The sequence below is a fragment of the Antechinus flavipes genome, chromosome 6 (genome assembly GCF_016432865.1).
Source record: "Antechinus flavipes isolate AdamAnt ecotype Samford, QLD, Australia chromosome 6, AdamAnt_v2, whole genome shotgun sequence".
NCBI lineage: Eukaryota > Metazoa > Chordata > Mammalia > Dasyuromorphia > Dasyuridae > Antechinus > Antechinus flavipes.
The window spans coordinates 31,167,558-31,184,739 of record NC_067403.1 but is presented as its reverse complement, the minus strand read 5'-3'; the positions used below and the strand labels follow the sequence as shown (position 1 = coordinate 31,184,739).

The window sequence follows — 17,182 nt, the reverse complement described above, 5'->3', positions numbered from 1 at the left end:
ACTGTTACCATTTCTGAAAGTAAAATAAATCACTGCCCATTAGAATCTACTTTGTGCAGACTAAAATTCTCTCATAGTCTGGAAGCTTTGACTCCATTAAAACAATTGATAATATAAAACACATAATTTTTGTTTCCACTTTTAATTTATAATTCTCAAAAGAATGAATTTAATACTAAAATGAAAAAATTTTTTGATACACAGACAACAATGTGCACACTATTTATTCCTTCTTTATGAATAACTAGATTTAAAGTTAAAGTAATAAACTGTCAGCGCAAGGAACTTTCAGGAAGAAAGTTCTGTTTTCCCAGGAGTCATCAGGTCTTATGTACTTCTTTTCCACTGTGGAGCTATTAAGCAAATAATTTTTATTGTATGCTTAGTTCAGTGAGAACAGACTAGATCATTTCAAAAGATTTTTGAAGGTAGTTTGTTGATGTTGTTTCTATTATAGTGATTTAGTAGTCATTGAGAACTTAAAAACAAATGAGTAACTCAAGATTTAGTAGAACTGTAAGTTTGAAACTCGTTACATTGCCAATTTTATAAACACAAAATTCTGAGAAAGCAAACAATCTGGAGAATAGTATGTTTTATATAGACATAGTGGGTGAGTTATGAAACTCCATAAAATAAATTAGTGTCCTATAAAATGTTGTCACATTTCGTAGTTTCCAGGCTAAATAGTTGTAATTCATTTATCATAGTGCTTAGATACATAGTAGGCACTTAATAAATGCTTTTTCCTTTCCTTTAATATTATATTTTTGTTCTGATGTTGCCATTTTAGTCAATATATTCATTGATCAAGCTTCAGTTTTAAAGCTGCTGGGCCAAAAAACTGGACTTTTGGTGCCCAAAGTAACAAATCTGCATTAAATCATTAAAATGTCAGAGCTAGAAAAGATCTTTCAGATCCACTAGTCAATTTTCTCATTTTACATACAAGGAAGCTGAGGTTAGAAAGAGCCCAAAGTCACATAGTCAGTAGCAAAGCCAGGGTAGCAAGCCTGGGTCTTATGACTCTCAGAACAATGCCCTTCAATTATGGACATTCTACTATGAGATAGCATCAATTAACAGAAACCGAGGGAATGTTTTGGGTGCATTAGTATATCCAGCCCACATTTCCAATTTAATTCAATAAACATTTATTAAAAACCTATTGTATTTAGTACAGTTCTATAGCCTCAGAAACAAGACAATTCTTTTTCAAAGTCCTGAAAGATCCTCAAATGCCAAAGATTGTAATGTGCAACATTCCGTAGTTATTCAGTTGAGGAGAAATAGTTTATATAGATTTACAAGAATAAAAACTGACCTAAAAAGGACTTTTCGCTTCATATTTGGTTAATTTTTAAAAAATATTTAATTAGAATTTTTATATTAACATGTTGTTTAATCCATGTGTATTGATTTTAATGTATTATATTAATATAACAAATAAATGTAATGAACTAGCATATTAATTTAATATAATGTATTTTAAAAATATATTTATTCCATATTATTATTATTTATTTTTCCCCAAATTTATGATTTCATTGAAATCAAAAGTTCCCCATATATAAAATTTTTCCATTGATATTTAATTCTTTTTAATAAGCAGCTCTTTTTTTTTCAGTTGGTTTCAGTTTGTCAAGTATTTTCTTATCCATTACCCAACATATTATCTTATTTTTTTATTTTGTGATAGTATTTTATTTTTCCAGATACATGCAAAGATAGTTTTCAACATTTACCTTTGCAAAACTTTATGTTCAGCATTTTTCTTTCTCCCTCCTCCCTCCCCAAGACAGCAAGCAATCTGATTTAGGTTAAACATGTACAATTCTTCTAAACTTATTTCCATATTCATTATGCTGCACTAGAAAAATCAAATCAAAAGGGAAAACAAACACAAGAAAGAAAGAAACAACACCCAAAAAAGGCAGAATTGGTATGCTTAAATCTACCTTCAGTCTCCATAGTTATCTGTGGATGGCTCTTTCTATCACAAGTCTATTAGGAATTGCCTTGAATCACCTCATTGTTGAAAAGAATCTTCTACTTATTATAGCTAATATTTTGACAGCATTTTAAGGCTTGGAAAGTGCTTTACATATATTACCTCATTTGATCCTGAAAACTGAACCAGAAAGAAATTAAGTGACTTCCATAGTGTCACACAGCTAGTATCTGAAACCAGGGAATTTAGGTTCCCTTTCTTCCAGGTCTAATATTCTATCCATCATATACCCAGAGGCCTACTAACAACTTTACAGATTGCCTGTGACAAGGAAACCCTAGTCAACAACAAAGTTTCTGAGGTATTTCAGAAACTGGACTTACCCTCTGTCTTCTAGCCATTATGTGTTACAAACCTAAATTTTCCTTTAAGACCAGTTAGCCCTTAATATATTAAACCACAATATTTCTCCAGTGCTTCCATGGAAATCCCTAATATCAATGATTTCTTAAAACAGATGAAGGAGCCCTGGTCAGAGCTGCCAAACAGCTGAATTTTGTTTTCACTGGAAGAACACCTGATTCAGTCATTATAGATTCTGTAAGTTCTTATTTTTAAAAAAATGTATTTCAAAAGAGAGCACATTAATACATAATTTTGTACAATTTTGTAACAAAAACCACTACTATTGAGATTTTTATTGTTTCTTTTTTTTTCCCCTCTTAGCTTGGACAGGAAGAAAGATATGAATTACTCAATGTCTTGGAGTTTACCAGGTAAACCATCTAGTCCATTGATTTTTTTTCATTATTTTTTAAAATCACTTATGAATGAGATTTATCAATGCTTATTTTTATTTAAGTGTTTTAATAATGGTTATATCCATTTTCTGTTTAACTGAATTTGATTAGACTTATTCTAAAGTATTTAAATTTTTATCTCTAAAAGTTAGCAATCATTCCTTTAGGAAATAGTCAAGTCATAGGCAACCCATTTCAAAGTGTACCAGAATAGGGATTGGGATGAATCATTTTTAGAAAGTTTTTCCATTCTGCAGCACTAATAGGTCTAGAGATCAATGACCAATTAACAGAAGATAAACAACTAGAAAATTAATTAATTGTTTCTGTTCATATTTTTCTAGGGTATTTTTTTATTTCATTCCTTCTATATTGATTAGTAAAACTTCTGTGACTTATTTCTTCGTTCATATATTTATCTGTATAGTTAAGTAAATAGATCTTCTGAAATGATTTCCTTTGTTCTAAGACAACTGTGCCTAGATAGTTATTTTTCCTCAAAAGGAGATAAATACTTCTTTTTTGATTACTTTTTTTACATTCAAATTCTTTGACATTTTAGGAAACAAATTATTCTAAACATAAACACCAGAAGTGATCATTTCTACATGTACAGCAGAACAGAAAAAGATATTCTCTTGAAAACCAGGATTCTCCATTTCATAGATTTTGCTTTTACTAAAAATTCTTCACATTAACTTTCAAAACTGTCCAAATTATTTGTGCTTCCTTTTTTTTCGGTACATTTAAAAAACATGATGGGTACTCTTTTATTCTAGTATTACTATTACTAACTTCTTCCTCCACCCAACTCGACTTCTCCATATATAAATCAAGAGGGGAAAAAATCCTCTGTAATAAATTATTAAAATTAAGCAAAAGTACTCCACACAGTGGCCATGTCCAGAACCATGTATCTATCAGATAGATACATTATTCATAGGTCCTCTGAAAACAAAATTGGTAGTTGCATTGATCAGAGTTCTTGAGTCTTACAACTGAATTGTTGTTGTTGTGTTCTTTTTTTTTTTACAACTTCATTTTCCTTATATAAATTGTTCTCTTGGTTCTTCTCATTTCTGCTTCAGTTTGTATTATTCAGGATTCTCTCAAAGTCTCTCTTTGATCATTTCTTATGGCATGATAATATTCCATTACATTCATATGCCACAATTTGATAGTCCATTCTCCAATTGTCTAAGAGGTAAACTAAGTCCCCCTCTTAGATTCTAGTTCTTTTTCCCTCCTATTAGTTGCTTTCTGAAGGATCAGAAAGTTTATTCAACTTGGGACTATTCCTTCCCAGTAGCATTCTTTCTTTTAATCTTTCCCATTTCACTTGTTTGGCTGTTGCATTTTATGGTTCTTTATACCAAACTTATGTATTTGGATTCAATTTTCCTCTGTCTATTTCAGAAATAAATCAGATGTTCATTTCAGAGTAAGATTCCTTCCTCCATAATTTCTTTCGTGTTTATTTTTCTTTTCCTCGTGTGCCCCAAATATGAGAAATTTTATAGCTTCTTCCAGCTCACTCAGGTAAATTTGCATTTCTAAGTTTCTCGGCCCTTTTGTCTGTCTTTCAAAATTCCTACTAAGTTTGGTCTTTTTATACTAAACTTAAGAACTAAACACTTAAAATTCAGTCTTCATTAAAGGTCCATATTTCTCCTCTATATAATCATTTGCAGCTTTGGTGGTAATTTATTCTTAATTGTAACTTCACCTCTTTTCCCTTTTGGAACATTATATTCCAACTTCTTCTCATTTTTAGTAGAAGCTGCCAGGTCTTATGTGATCCTGACTATAATTCCTTGACATTTGAACTGCTTTTTTCTGGATACCTGCAGTATTTTTCCTTTGACATGGGAATTCTAAATTTTGGCAGTGACATTCCTGGGACTTCCTTCTGGAATTCTCTTCAACAGATGATTAGTAGATTCCTTCAATTTTCATTTTGCCCTTGGGTTCTGATAGGCAATTTTCCTTTATGGTTTCTTGAAATATTATTTTTTAAATCATGGTTTTCAGAGATCCCAATGATTCTTTATGACTTCTTTTCAGATCATTTGTGCTTTTATCTCAGATATCCTATTTTTAAATTTTTTCCAGTCTTTTAATTTTGTCCTTCTAGCATCACTGATTTCTCTCTGATCTATTCTAGTTTTCAGGGATTCCATTTCTTTGGTAAGGTTTTACTATTTTTCCTCCAAAGTTACGAATTCTATTTTGAATCTTTTATTTTTAGCTTCATTCTCCTATAGTCCTCATAGAAGAAAAGCCATCTTTCCCTCCAAATTGTTGTTTATTGTTGAGTAATTAGATGGATGTCTTGATTCACAATAATTTTTGAAACTACTTGGTGTTTTACTCTTCTCTGTAGCTTTAGTTCCTAAAGTGAGGTCATGTTCCACTTCCTGTTGCACTTTTGGACAGAATGCTCAATCCTGCTTTATTTTATCATAACTCCCTCAGGTTCTTGCTGACCTCCAACTTTGCAGATGAGGCCCCTGGATCTTTGAAATTCAGAATACTCCTCTCTGAAATCTCAGGACTGAATTTGTGAGAGCTCAAGAGTCCCTGAGCCTAGGCTGTCCTTGTTGGAGAGCCTGAATATTGTAGTCTGAAATTCCCTGATTTTGGTCTGGTCAGTCCCAGGCTTTTCTGAGGGAGCTTTTGCTGCCTCCCGACAATACTTGTGCCTTGCTCTGAAGGGCAGCTTGCACTATTCTGGAGCTGGAAGAGCCCCTTTCCTATTATCCATGAGCTTATAATTGACCTTCTGTGCAGTTATGGGACGGAGAAGTCACTTACTATATTTTCTTAATGTATTTCTTAATCATTATTCCTCTTGGTTCGAACTTTAGGTTTTAGGTCAAACTTTAGGATCTGAGTATCCTGCAAAATTTCATCTTAGGCAAAAATACTTTTGATTATGTTCTTAATGATGATGACAGTAGCTCACATTTATATAATTTATAAAGAACCATCCTCACAATCCTATAAAAACCTAAATGCAGTGCTAGTACCTTGCCTTTAAAAAAGCCATTATTATTCCTTCTGAGAAAAAGCCACAATAGAAAAGCAAGATGCTTTTCATTTTTCATCTACCACTATCAAATAAAATAGCTAAAATAATGGATTTTTAACTTAATTTTAAATTCAGCCCTCAGTGTATGAAGTTGACTGCTTTCCCTAACAACCACAAGAAGCTCATCAACAGAGCGGGGGACAAGGAAGGAAGGGAATATCATAGGTGCAGTTGGATCATAAAAGAACCTTTTTCTAGTTACGAAAAAGAACATGTAGATTTCCAAATGAAGACCTAGGATGTTTTTGATGATGCTATTCTGTCCTCGGTATAATCTGCCATCTTTTCATCGATGCATTGAAACATTTTGTGCATTTGGCAGGCAGTTTTCATTAAACTGTGCTTATCTGTATCATCAACCACAGTGATGAAATGTTTGTTCTTGATAGCTCAGATTTATTTATGTAAATTAGGTTTTTTTCATGATACTAGCGGGCTGCCTCCAGTCACTGAAGAAGGATCGTTTTATACGTCCAAATTCTTGTTTTAAGGGTCAGTGGTTAATTTAATCAGTGTTTTTATTAAAAATTAAAGATGGATTGATTACATTTCCTTTTTAGCCACATTTTCTTTTATACATTCAATTCATCTACAATATTACATATTTATTTGGATAAATATACCAAATGGAAACACTGGAGCAGAACCTAGCACAGGAGTTCCCCAGGAGAAGCATTTGGGGAGGTGCATTAACTCTTTCAGGTCACTAGAGGACCCTTTTCTAAATTATTCCTCCTAGATAGTAAATTGTGCCCTGGTGCCTTGAAAAATTTAATGTTGCTTCAAAAATACCCTAACTTTACTCCTGGGGAATAGTTTGTTTGTCCGGAAGGATGTGGCCCATTATTGGTTCGAATTTATTTCTGCACTGTGAGTATTAAAGTCTGTGTTGCATGGCAAACATTTCTATGCACATTCTGGTAAAAGTGCACATTATGGAAAGCCTCTTTTCTTTCAGCACCCGAAAAAGAATGTCAGTGATTGTCCGCACTCCATCTGGGAAGTTACGGCTCTACTGCAAAGGAGCAGTAAGGTTCTATTTTGCATTGTTAGAGTTTTGATTTATGAGCGTTTATAAATGCATATTCTAGGCAAAAGGGAAAATTTCCACGATGGAAATGTAACACAGATGTTTAGCATGAAGTCGCTGACATCAACCCCTGTTGATGTTTTGTGGTAACATTATCCAGCCTTTTTTAGTGAAATGTGGGGCTCCCTCTGCATGCTTTGAAGAATTTGTGCTAGGTTATTTTTACAATTCAGTTTTAATACATAAATATTAATGCTTATATTGTAAAAGTCTATTAGGAAACATTTAAATTTAAAATTTTTGCATTATAACTCTGATGGCCAAAATTAATGTGATGTTTAGTGTTTTTTTTCAGGCCATCAAAATGAAAAGACTATTTTAATCCTAACTATAAGCTAAGTAGTTTAAGTTGTTGTTAGAAAAAAAGTCTTCAAATGATTATAACTTTACTTTTACTGATTTGACTATAGCAGATTTGGGGTTGCTGGGTTTCTTTATAGTATCTTGTCAGTTTGGGTTTCAGATTCAGATACAATGTCATGCATTTGCTGGTTATATTTTGTCACTCAGTTAAGACTTTGTGATTTCATGAATGTGGGTATTCCTTCCACCATGCAGATAGCAATTTTTTTCACAAATAGACAGCATTCATAATTTAGAGAACTAAAACAAAATTTAATTACCTGATGGCCAAATCTCTGAGCAGCTCTGCTTTTTGGGACCAGGCCTCAGACTGGTCCCTAAATTTTCACTGAACCCTGACTTTAAAAATTTTTCAGGATGAATATGATTGAGGGTATTCTACTAACATATACTTTGAAAACATGAGAACACTCATCTAGTATAGAAATTCAGAATACCAAAGGTTCTTTTTAATATACACGGGAAAATTGGGAAGATACAGTTCCAGGCCTCTTCCCTATCTAAAAGCACAAGAAAATTATACTATTAGTCAATTATTATTTTTAAATTATTTCTCCAAAGATTCTATGTTATAGTTAACAAATTTCTGAAACTGATGAAAATGGGAATCCAAAATTTTGCTTTGAAATATACTTAGTTTGAAGTTGAGGTTTTTCACCTTCTTATTTTGTCTGTTGGTGAATTATGGATTATATTAGATTAATCCATTTTTATATATTATTCTGGAACTTTTATCTTAATTTTGTCACATTTTTCATGTGACATTTAGTTGATTTGATCTGATAATTATTTTGATTTCTTCTGCCAAAATTTTTTCCAGTTAAATCTTGTTACAAAAACAGAGAGCAAGTCAGTTAGTCAACAAACATTGATTAAAAATTTATTATGTGCCAAGCACTACACTAGGTGCTGGGTATACAAAGCCTTTAATATATCATATATAAATTTTTAAAAACAAGATAAGTCTTTGCTGGGTCATTCTTTAGTGGTCAGAGGTCCATAAGGTTCCTTTTACAAAAACAAACAATGTAAATCATTCTTCCTAAAACACATAGGATAAGATCAATCTTCTGCCTGTGGGAAGAGATAGTCACATCTTAGAGTATCATTCGTGAACAAGGACAGAAAGACACAGAGCTGGGGTGTTTCAGGAAGAATTGACTTCAGGGGTTCCTCATTCTAAACCCCAGAGTCTGAGCACTCTGCCACTAGATGACTCCACATCTTTTTTCTTTCAAACACAAATCCATATTTATGCAGCACAAGAAAAATCAGATTAAAAGGAGAAAAATGAGAAAAAAGAAAAACAAGGAGCAAATAACAACAAAATGAAAATGCTTTTTTGTGATCCACATTCAGTCCCCACAGTATTTTTTCTGGTGCAGATGGTCTCTCCATACCAAGTCTCTTGGAATTGACTTGAATCACATTGTTGAAAAGAGCCACGTCCATCAGAGTTGATAATATAATCTTGTTGTCATGTACAATATGCTCCCAGTTTTGCTCATTTCACTCAGCATCAGTTCATGCAGGTCTCTCTAAGCCTCTCTGAAAATCATCCTGCTGGTCATTTCTTACAGAACAATAATATTCCTTAACATTCATAGACCATAACTTGTTCAACCATTCCCCAATTGATGGACATCCACTCAGTGTCCAGTTTCTTGACACTACAAAAAAGGCTGCCACAAACATTTCTGCACATGTGGAGCCTTTTCCCTTTTTTCTGATTTCTTTGGAATACAAACCCAGTAGGAACACTGCTGGATCAAAGGTTTGCACAGTTTTATAGCCCTTTGAGCATATTTCCAAATTGCTCTCCAAAATGGTTGGATCAGTTCACAGTTCCATCAACAAAGTATCAGTGTCCCCCTCCAACATTTGTCATTATCTTTTCCTGTCATCTTAGCCAGTTTGAGAAATGTGAAGTGCATGCTATAATCAATAGTGATTTAGAGCATTTTTTATATGATTAGAAATGGCTTTAATTTCTTCATCTGAAAATTGCATAATCAAAGGACACAATGGCTTATTTCAAATTTTTCTTCATCCTACAGGACCTTCTCTTCCCACCCTCTCAGCTAAAGTCCTCACCTTATGCTTTAATGAAAAAAAATTGAACTCCTATTCTCTCTTTTCTGCTCCTAGTCATCTCACATCCCCTTGACACAATCCTCCCATCATTTCTTCCTTTACTTCAATTTCTGATGAAGAGGTGACCTTTCTCTTCTTCAAAATCAACCCCTCTATATTCCCTTGATCTTATAGCCTCCTATTTTCCCTAACAGATTAGCTACTACCATCCCTTCTATAATTTTGAATCTTTCCCTTTTTAATTGTTTCTTTTCTGCCACCTATAACCCACCCAAACTGCCGCCATATCTCTGCTCACTCTCATCGCTGAGAAAAACAAATTGCAATTACAATATTACCCCTTGCATTTCCAACTTTACCATGCAACCAAAACTACTTTTCCAAAGTTTTTTTTTTTTGCAATTTTTCAAAATTGCAAAATTGCAGTTTTAATAGTCTCTTCTCAATCCTCATACTTCTTAACCTTTCTGTGGTGTTTAGTCACCTTCTCTCTTTCTTGATACTCTTTCCTCTACGTTATTATGACACTACTCTTTCCCAGTTCTTCCCCTTCATGTCTGACCTCTCCTCAATGTTCTTTGCTGATTTGTCATCTCTGTCGTTCCCCTACCTAAGGATATTCCCCAAGGCTCTGACCTCATGGACCTCCTCTCTCTTCACTCGCTCATATTTCATGAGCTCATCAGCTCCCGTGGGTTCAATTACCATCCCTATACAGATGACTTGCAGATCTATATATCCAGCTGTAGTTAGTTTCTCTCCTAAATTCTAGTCCCACTTCATCAACCACTATTGGACATTTTAAACTGGATGTCTCCTAAGCATTTCAGCATGTCCAAAATGGAACTCGTTACTGCCCCGTCCCCCATTCCTCCCCACAAAAACCCCACCACTTTCTTCTTGAAGATTGGTAGTGACTTTAAGAACTCATAAAAGAATATTATAAGTTTAGTCTTCCTTCTGCGGATCTGTCCCCACTACAGTCTGTCCTCCCTGTGGTCACCATGGTGGCCACTGATGCTTTCCTAATGTTTAAGTCTGGTCTATAAATTCTAGTTGACTTGTACCTTGTGGATCAAATATAAATCCTGGGTGGGTATTTAAATGTTTTAACAACCTCCCCCCTCTCTACCTTTCCAATAGTCTTTCATTGATCCCTTCACAAACTTTGGGACCCAATCAAACTGAGCTCCTCACTATTTCATACCCAGAACACTACCATCCATCCATCCATCTCTGTACCTTTGTTGTTCCTCACCTATAACCTCCTCCTCCTTGATTTTTGCCTTTTGTAATCCCAGGTTTCTCTTCAAGGGAAAGTAAAAGGGGCCACTTTTAAAATGTTATGTTGTTCAATCCTTCAAGATTCAACTCAAGCACAATTCTTTTTTTTCTTATTTTTTTATTTTTTTCCTGAGGCAATTGGGGTTAAGGATTACACAGCTAGGAAATGTTAAGTGTCTGAGGCTGGATTTGAACTTAGGCCCTTTGACTTTAGGGCTGGTGCTCTATCTACTGCACCACCTAGCTGCCCTAAGTACCTCAATTCTTTATGGAGCTTTTTCTGATCCATAGCTCTCCCAGCTCCCAGTGCACACCCTCCAGCAAACATGCACACATTTCTATCAAATCCACATATATTATGCATAAGCATACATATACACACACATATACATGTGTCTTCTCCATTCAGTATAAGAATTTTCAGAACAATATTTTTCTTCTCTTTATATCCCCAGCAATTAATACAATGCATAGCATATTATGAACCCTAAATGCATGTTTGTTGATTGATTATTAGACTTTATCTGCTCATATCAAATATCATTGATATTTTTATATTTTTTAATATTTTTAAAGGTTCAGTGAATAGAGTGTAGAAAAACCTCTCACCTCTAAAACTTTTTAACTATGCGATCATGGACAAATCACTTAATATCTTGAACCTAGGCAGCTCACTAAAATTATCTACTAAGGTATAGATGCATTAATGGTGGGAGTTCCTACATTCATGAAATTGATAATTATCATAAATATTTCTTTAAATATTAGAAAAAATATTGTTCTTTTTCCATAATTATGTATTTAATGTATCATATTATAATTTAATAATTATGTTTACCAATACTCTGAAAGTGAGGAGTCACCTGAAAATTAATTTAGAGATGATGTCCTGTATATAAAATATTTGGATATATTGTAGACTATTCTCCTTAGTTTTCCTACATATCAGTTTATTCCTTAGTAAAACAAATTTTATGGAAGAGATTCCTTCATTTTTTTTAAAAGCTCTTTGCCAATTTCTTTCAAAATATTAATTGCCTCCAGAAAAAGGAAATTAATAAACTATAACTTTTATTCTTGGGAGGCAGCCATGACAGGAAATCGTCATTACCCATTTCCCTTGTCTCCTCTTTGTACCATTGAGAAATGAAAAGAAATTGATAATTGAGACCTAGAGTATTCTATCTGGGTTGAGGTCACAAGGTTCCCTTTCTCTCAAGGGCTGTAAATCTAACTCTATTAGTCAGCTTTCAAATCTCACCTCTGAGGCTGGAGCCCCAAATGGGCAGTACCTTCTGAGAAAGTAATTTCAGGTAATGATTTATTTGGTCTTGGTCTAATATAAAGCCCATGTAAAAAAGACCATTTGCTGAAATTCTTAAAAACAATCAACTCCAGCAGAAGAATAACTAGAGGAATATGACTTGGATTATGAAAGTAGATCTTAAATAAAAGCCACTACTGCTATCTTGGGAATGCCCCAACAGTGTCAGGAACTCTGCTATTTGATATTCTGGATTGGTGGAGCCCTCATGGAATGGAGAAATAAAGATCAGATCATCAGAATATGGGCCCTTGAGAATTAGTGTAACTGAGAGGCAAATCAGAAAGATTAAAAACAATGCTCCTGAAATTCTTGGATCTTTAGAGGAAAGGAAAATACTTAGACATTAAAAATTAATTCTCAGAAATATGTTTATTTTGAGGACTGCTTTGCTAGTTATTGCTTTATTAACATCAGATCAAGTAGAACTGGCACACTTAATTAAGTAAATGATAATTTTCTCCTGTTTTATATTTCAGGACACTGTAATTTATGATCGTCTGGCTGAAAGTTCAAAATATAAGGAAATTACTTTAAAACATTTAGAGCAGTTTGCTACAGAAGGTAAGTAATAAAGTGTGATTTTTAAATGCAGGGTAATAATTCTGTTAATTTTTAATGAGTAAGTTTTTTTTTTTTTTAAGTGTAATTGTCAGATTCCTAAAAATAAGTCTCAATTACGGTTGATAATATAATACTGGAAAGAGAAATTATAGCAACTCAATATTTTCACTTATTCAACTTAAGCCACAATTTACCAACAATTTTTTTTCCTCTGTTTTTTTTTTTTTTTTTGGGGGGGGGGGAGAGGGAAAAGAGAAGGACTACATATATATTTTATCATTAACCATCAACATACATAATATTTGCATTTAAAAATTTTAAACTTATTTTTTAAAAGATGAAATTTAAGGCAAATTTGTATGAAGAAATAATTATTACATTCTACAGAGATGAAATGAGTATCTTAATAAAAATTTAGCAAGGAGGGATGGCAATCTCCTGCATTTGCCACATTGGCTGCTAGAGGGGAGAAGCTGAGGAGTGTGTATCTCAGGACAGGTTCCTTATCCCAGCCCTGGTATTGAGAAGGAAGGGAGATTCAGTTGTTGGGGTGCAGGGTTCCTGATCCCAGCCCTTGCATTTTCTGTTCCCCAAGCCATGACTTGGGAAGTAGGGGTGACTACCATCCTGGCTTTTGTCCACTACTGATGTTTCTATAGAAGAAAACTGACATGGATGGGAAACAGTACCCCAAGAGCAAACTTAGCACAAGAGAAGTGTAAAGGAAGCCATTCATTTTATACATATTTAAATATGTCCCTAAAATAAATGGTTTTATTATAGCATGTATTAAATGCATATGTATATTGTACATAATATATAATTGTATATAATATATATGTATATATAGTACATAATTGAATATATGTATATATGCATATGTAAATAAATGTATAATATTGTACATAACATATAATGTATATTATATATAATATCATATGTAATATACGACATATAATATTACTGTATTATACGGGTCACTCGGGGAGTGTGGAAGCAAACCCATTGGGGGTACTAGTGCCAGGAAATCACATAAAATTTTACCAGGGCTATTATCTTAATAATGATCAATTATTGGTCAATGGTGAGTGGGCCAAAAATGGTCATTCAGGGTGCAAAGCCTAGACTTGAGGAAGTCATGGTTTGTGGGTTGGTGCTAACTTCTGGAGGAACACCAGAGGAACTGTTGGGTTTATTAGTATTCAGATTCTGACTTTTCCTGGTAATTCTGGGGCTCTAACTCCCCCAGCTTTTTTGTTTGACAGGGTCGATAGGTTATTTGGTTCCTTCTAGCAATTACGCACACCAGCAAAATTATGGCTCAGAGTAACTATTAGTAGCATTTGCTAAGTAATCTGTAAAGCAAATTCATATAAAATTTCTCATTTAATACAACTACTTTAAAAATATTGAAGTATCTTACTATTCCTTTTGACAAATGAAAAAACTGAGGCTCATGGGCCTTGAATGACTTGCTCAAACTAGTGGCTAAGCTGAGTCTTCTCACTTCACTAACCCTATTTGTTTCATAGTACCAACATGCTTTTCTTTCCTAAGAAAGACTAAAAATCCTGGAATTGTTTATATGAAATAACAACCTATCATTGTAGTCCCTGTGATAAGGGCTAGCAAACAAAGAATGGTAAACAACTATTAACCATTTCTAGGGAGAAAGAACAAGAAAAAGTAAATTATGATATAGCAGGAGGGATTAAGATTTCTTACTGAAGATTGTTAATAGCAAATTAAGACTGGTGACAGCTATAGATGTGAAATATCTTTTCTTAAAGAACTTTATGACTCATAATATTTTTCAATAAAATGTTTATATTTAAGTGATTTAAATTTAGGGTCTCAAATTCAGCTTTTATAAGATAAGATTATTATAAATAATTTCCAAGAAAACCATATTTTGAGCAGTGTTCTACGTTGACTTTTTCAGGGTTAAGGACTTTGTGTTTTGCTGTGGCTGAGATTTCAGAGAGCGACTTTCAAGAATGGCGTTCGGTATATGAGCGAGCTTCAAGTGCTATACAAAACAGGTTGCTCAAACTGGAGGAAAGTTATGAGCTAATTGAAAAGGTAAGTGGCAAATTATTTTACCTTTTGTATCAGGAAATTTTTGTTTTTCCTTAAAGGTAAACATCACAATTTTTCTGGGATAATAGACTGTTTTTGCTTATGATAGATAGTCTTAACAAATCTAGGTAGAAAACTAATTTCTTGCCTGATAAAATATTATCCAAAAGTTATCTTGAATTACCTGTGTATTAAGTGGCCATCCTCCTAGGCTAAAATTTCCATTCTAACCTCCTTGCCTTCATCTCTTCTCTATCATTCCAATCAATCCTTAGATAATATATTAAGAGGAAATCTCATTTAATGTAATTTAAGTGATTTTTCTTTTACTTTTTATAATGTGACAACTTCCCAAATTCCTTGAATTCAGGACCTCTATCAACTAGCTTTCCTATTACTTTACTGTTCTTATCCACATTTTTATCAAGGTTTGGTCCCCGCTCACTGGAAGGCAAACATCACACCGTGGTACTTCTCACACTCTCCCTGTTTTACCTATGAATAATTATGAGTACATTTTCTTTGTTTGGTGTGTCTCTCTTCATTAAAAATAATCTGTAAAATCTGCCAGGGCTGCCAACCCTACCAATCAGTGGTATTATTCACTCTTCCCAATTTTCATTCTCTTGTATTGTTGACTAATGATTGTGTATATGATATCATCACCATTGGTTTTCTGCAGATCTACTTTAAAAATATAGTTCTAAACCAGAACTTCTCCTTTGCTCTAAATATTGTTTTCCTTCTTTTTCCCACCCTCCCTGACCGTTTCAAAAATATTCCTTATATTTGAAACTCTGTACCTTATCCACTTCTAGAAAAACTTGGAACATCTGCTGTATTTTCCTTGGGGGTATAATGGCCTAGTTAGGAAAACTGGGGTTCCTACCTCTAACACATACATGCTAATGTGACCTCAGGAAAGGCTCTTAATAATAATAGCTGATTTAGATAATGCTTTCTCTGTGCTAAATACTTTGCCGGTATAATCTTATTTGATCCTTACAACATTCTTGAGATTCCCTGTTTTAGAAATAAGGTATTACCATTATTCCCATTTTACAAATGGCTAAACCAAGGCAAAAAGGGGTAAGTGATTTACTAAGAGTCATACAGCTATAAGTGTCTTAGGTCAGATTTGAACTCAGATCTCCTGACTCCAGAACTGGATCTCTATCCACTGACCCACCTAATTGCCTTTCTGTGGCTCTGGACAACTCTGAAAGATCACAACTGTGGAGAAGGCACCTGGAGCATTGGTAGGAACCCCCTCTGTCAATCAAATGAGAGGGCGCAGCCCAGCCATGAAAGGTTCTCACTGTGTGCAGTAAGGGGTGTGTGTGGGGGAAATTTCAGATAGAGATATATACTTATAGTTTCAGGCACCGAATTGAGTGTGTAAGATTTCAGCTATAGATATAGTTTCAGTCAGTAGATTGAGTGTATATGTGTATATGTTAAATTTTAGATATAGGCATATTTATTGTTTCAGTCACTGGATTCTGTGTGTGTGTAAAATTTCATATGTAGTTTCAGTAACTGGATTTAGTGTGTATATGCAAAATTTCAGATAGAGATATATATTTATTGTTTCAGTCATTGGATTCAGTGTGTAGTGTGTGTGTGTGTGTGTGTGTGTGTGTAAAACTTCAAATATACATATATTTTTCTAGTGCTATGGTTCCTGGGTTGAATGTGTGTGTGTGAAGTTCTTATTTTTTAAAGAAACTTTTATAATGTTTGTGAAATTTCCTTCATTATAAAAGAAAGGGAACAATAGAAGTGTTTTAAAAGTACTGACTTGTTCATTCTGCCTCCCTTTCTTTGAAACTCAAAGAACACAGAACACTTTTCCCAGCAGCAATGATACATGGTGCTATTATTACTTCAGTATTTTAAGGATCAATGATTTTTATGATGTTGGTGTTTTAAAAATTATGTTTATAGTCATTATTATTCCCTTTCACTAAACTTTTCAATTAAAAAGAAAACCCATCACAAAATGCATAATGTAATTCAGAAGTGTCAAAACATGCATTAATTGGGAAATGCTAACAAAATTAATAAAAATATAGCAAAGCATAGGCAATATCAGCATTAATTGATTCATTGATTAGTATTCATAAGTGTGTTTTCAGTGACATGATAAATACCAGGACTGGGTTCAAATCCAGCTTCTGACACTTACTAGCTGGATGACTGTGGGCTGTCACTTAACCTCTTAGCTGCAATTTCCTCATCCGTAAAATGAATTGGAGAGGGTAATGGCAAACCTCTTGAATATTTTTGCCTAAAAAACCCCAAATGGGATCCCTGAGAGTCAGACAAGATTGAAAAATGACTGATCAATAAAAGCAGCATTATGATTTAGTGACCCTCAGTTTCTATTTGAGTTTAACACCACCGGTCTGGAAAAAGAGATTCCATGTTGGCCATGTCCAAAAATATGTCTCCTTTTGAATTTTAAGTCTACCAGCTCTTTGGCCATTGTCATTGTTGTTTGTTCCTTATTCTCCAAGACAACCATGACACTGGAGAAGTG

At 33.8% G+C, this 17,182-nt stretch overlaps 1 protein-coding gene across 2 annotated transcripts in view; it reads left to right on the top strand.

The window, feature by feature from the left end:
* Positions 1–17,182, top strand: part of ATP8A1 (ATPase phospholipid transporting 8A1) — a 256,720-nt gene that overhangs the window by 118,519 nt on the left and 121,019 nt on the right. For both annotated transcript variants that reach the window (XM_051966099.1, XM_051966098.1), the window contains exons 18-22: positions 2,469–2,551; positions 2,678–2,727; positions 6,801–6,870; positions 12,477–12,561; positions 14,504–14,643. In XM_051966099.1, the coding sequence (XP_051822059.1) occupies positions 2,469–2,551; positions 2,678–2,727; positions 6,801–6,870; positions 12,477–12,561; positions 14,504–14,643 (428 nt within the window). The remainder of the gene's footprint in view (positions 1–2,468; positions 2,552–2,677; positions 2,728–6,800; positions 6,871–12,476; positions 12,562–14,503; positions 14,644–17,182) is intronic.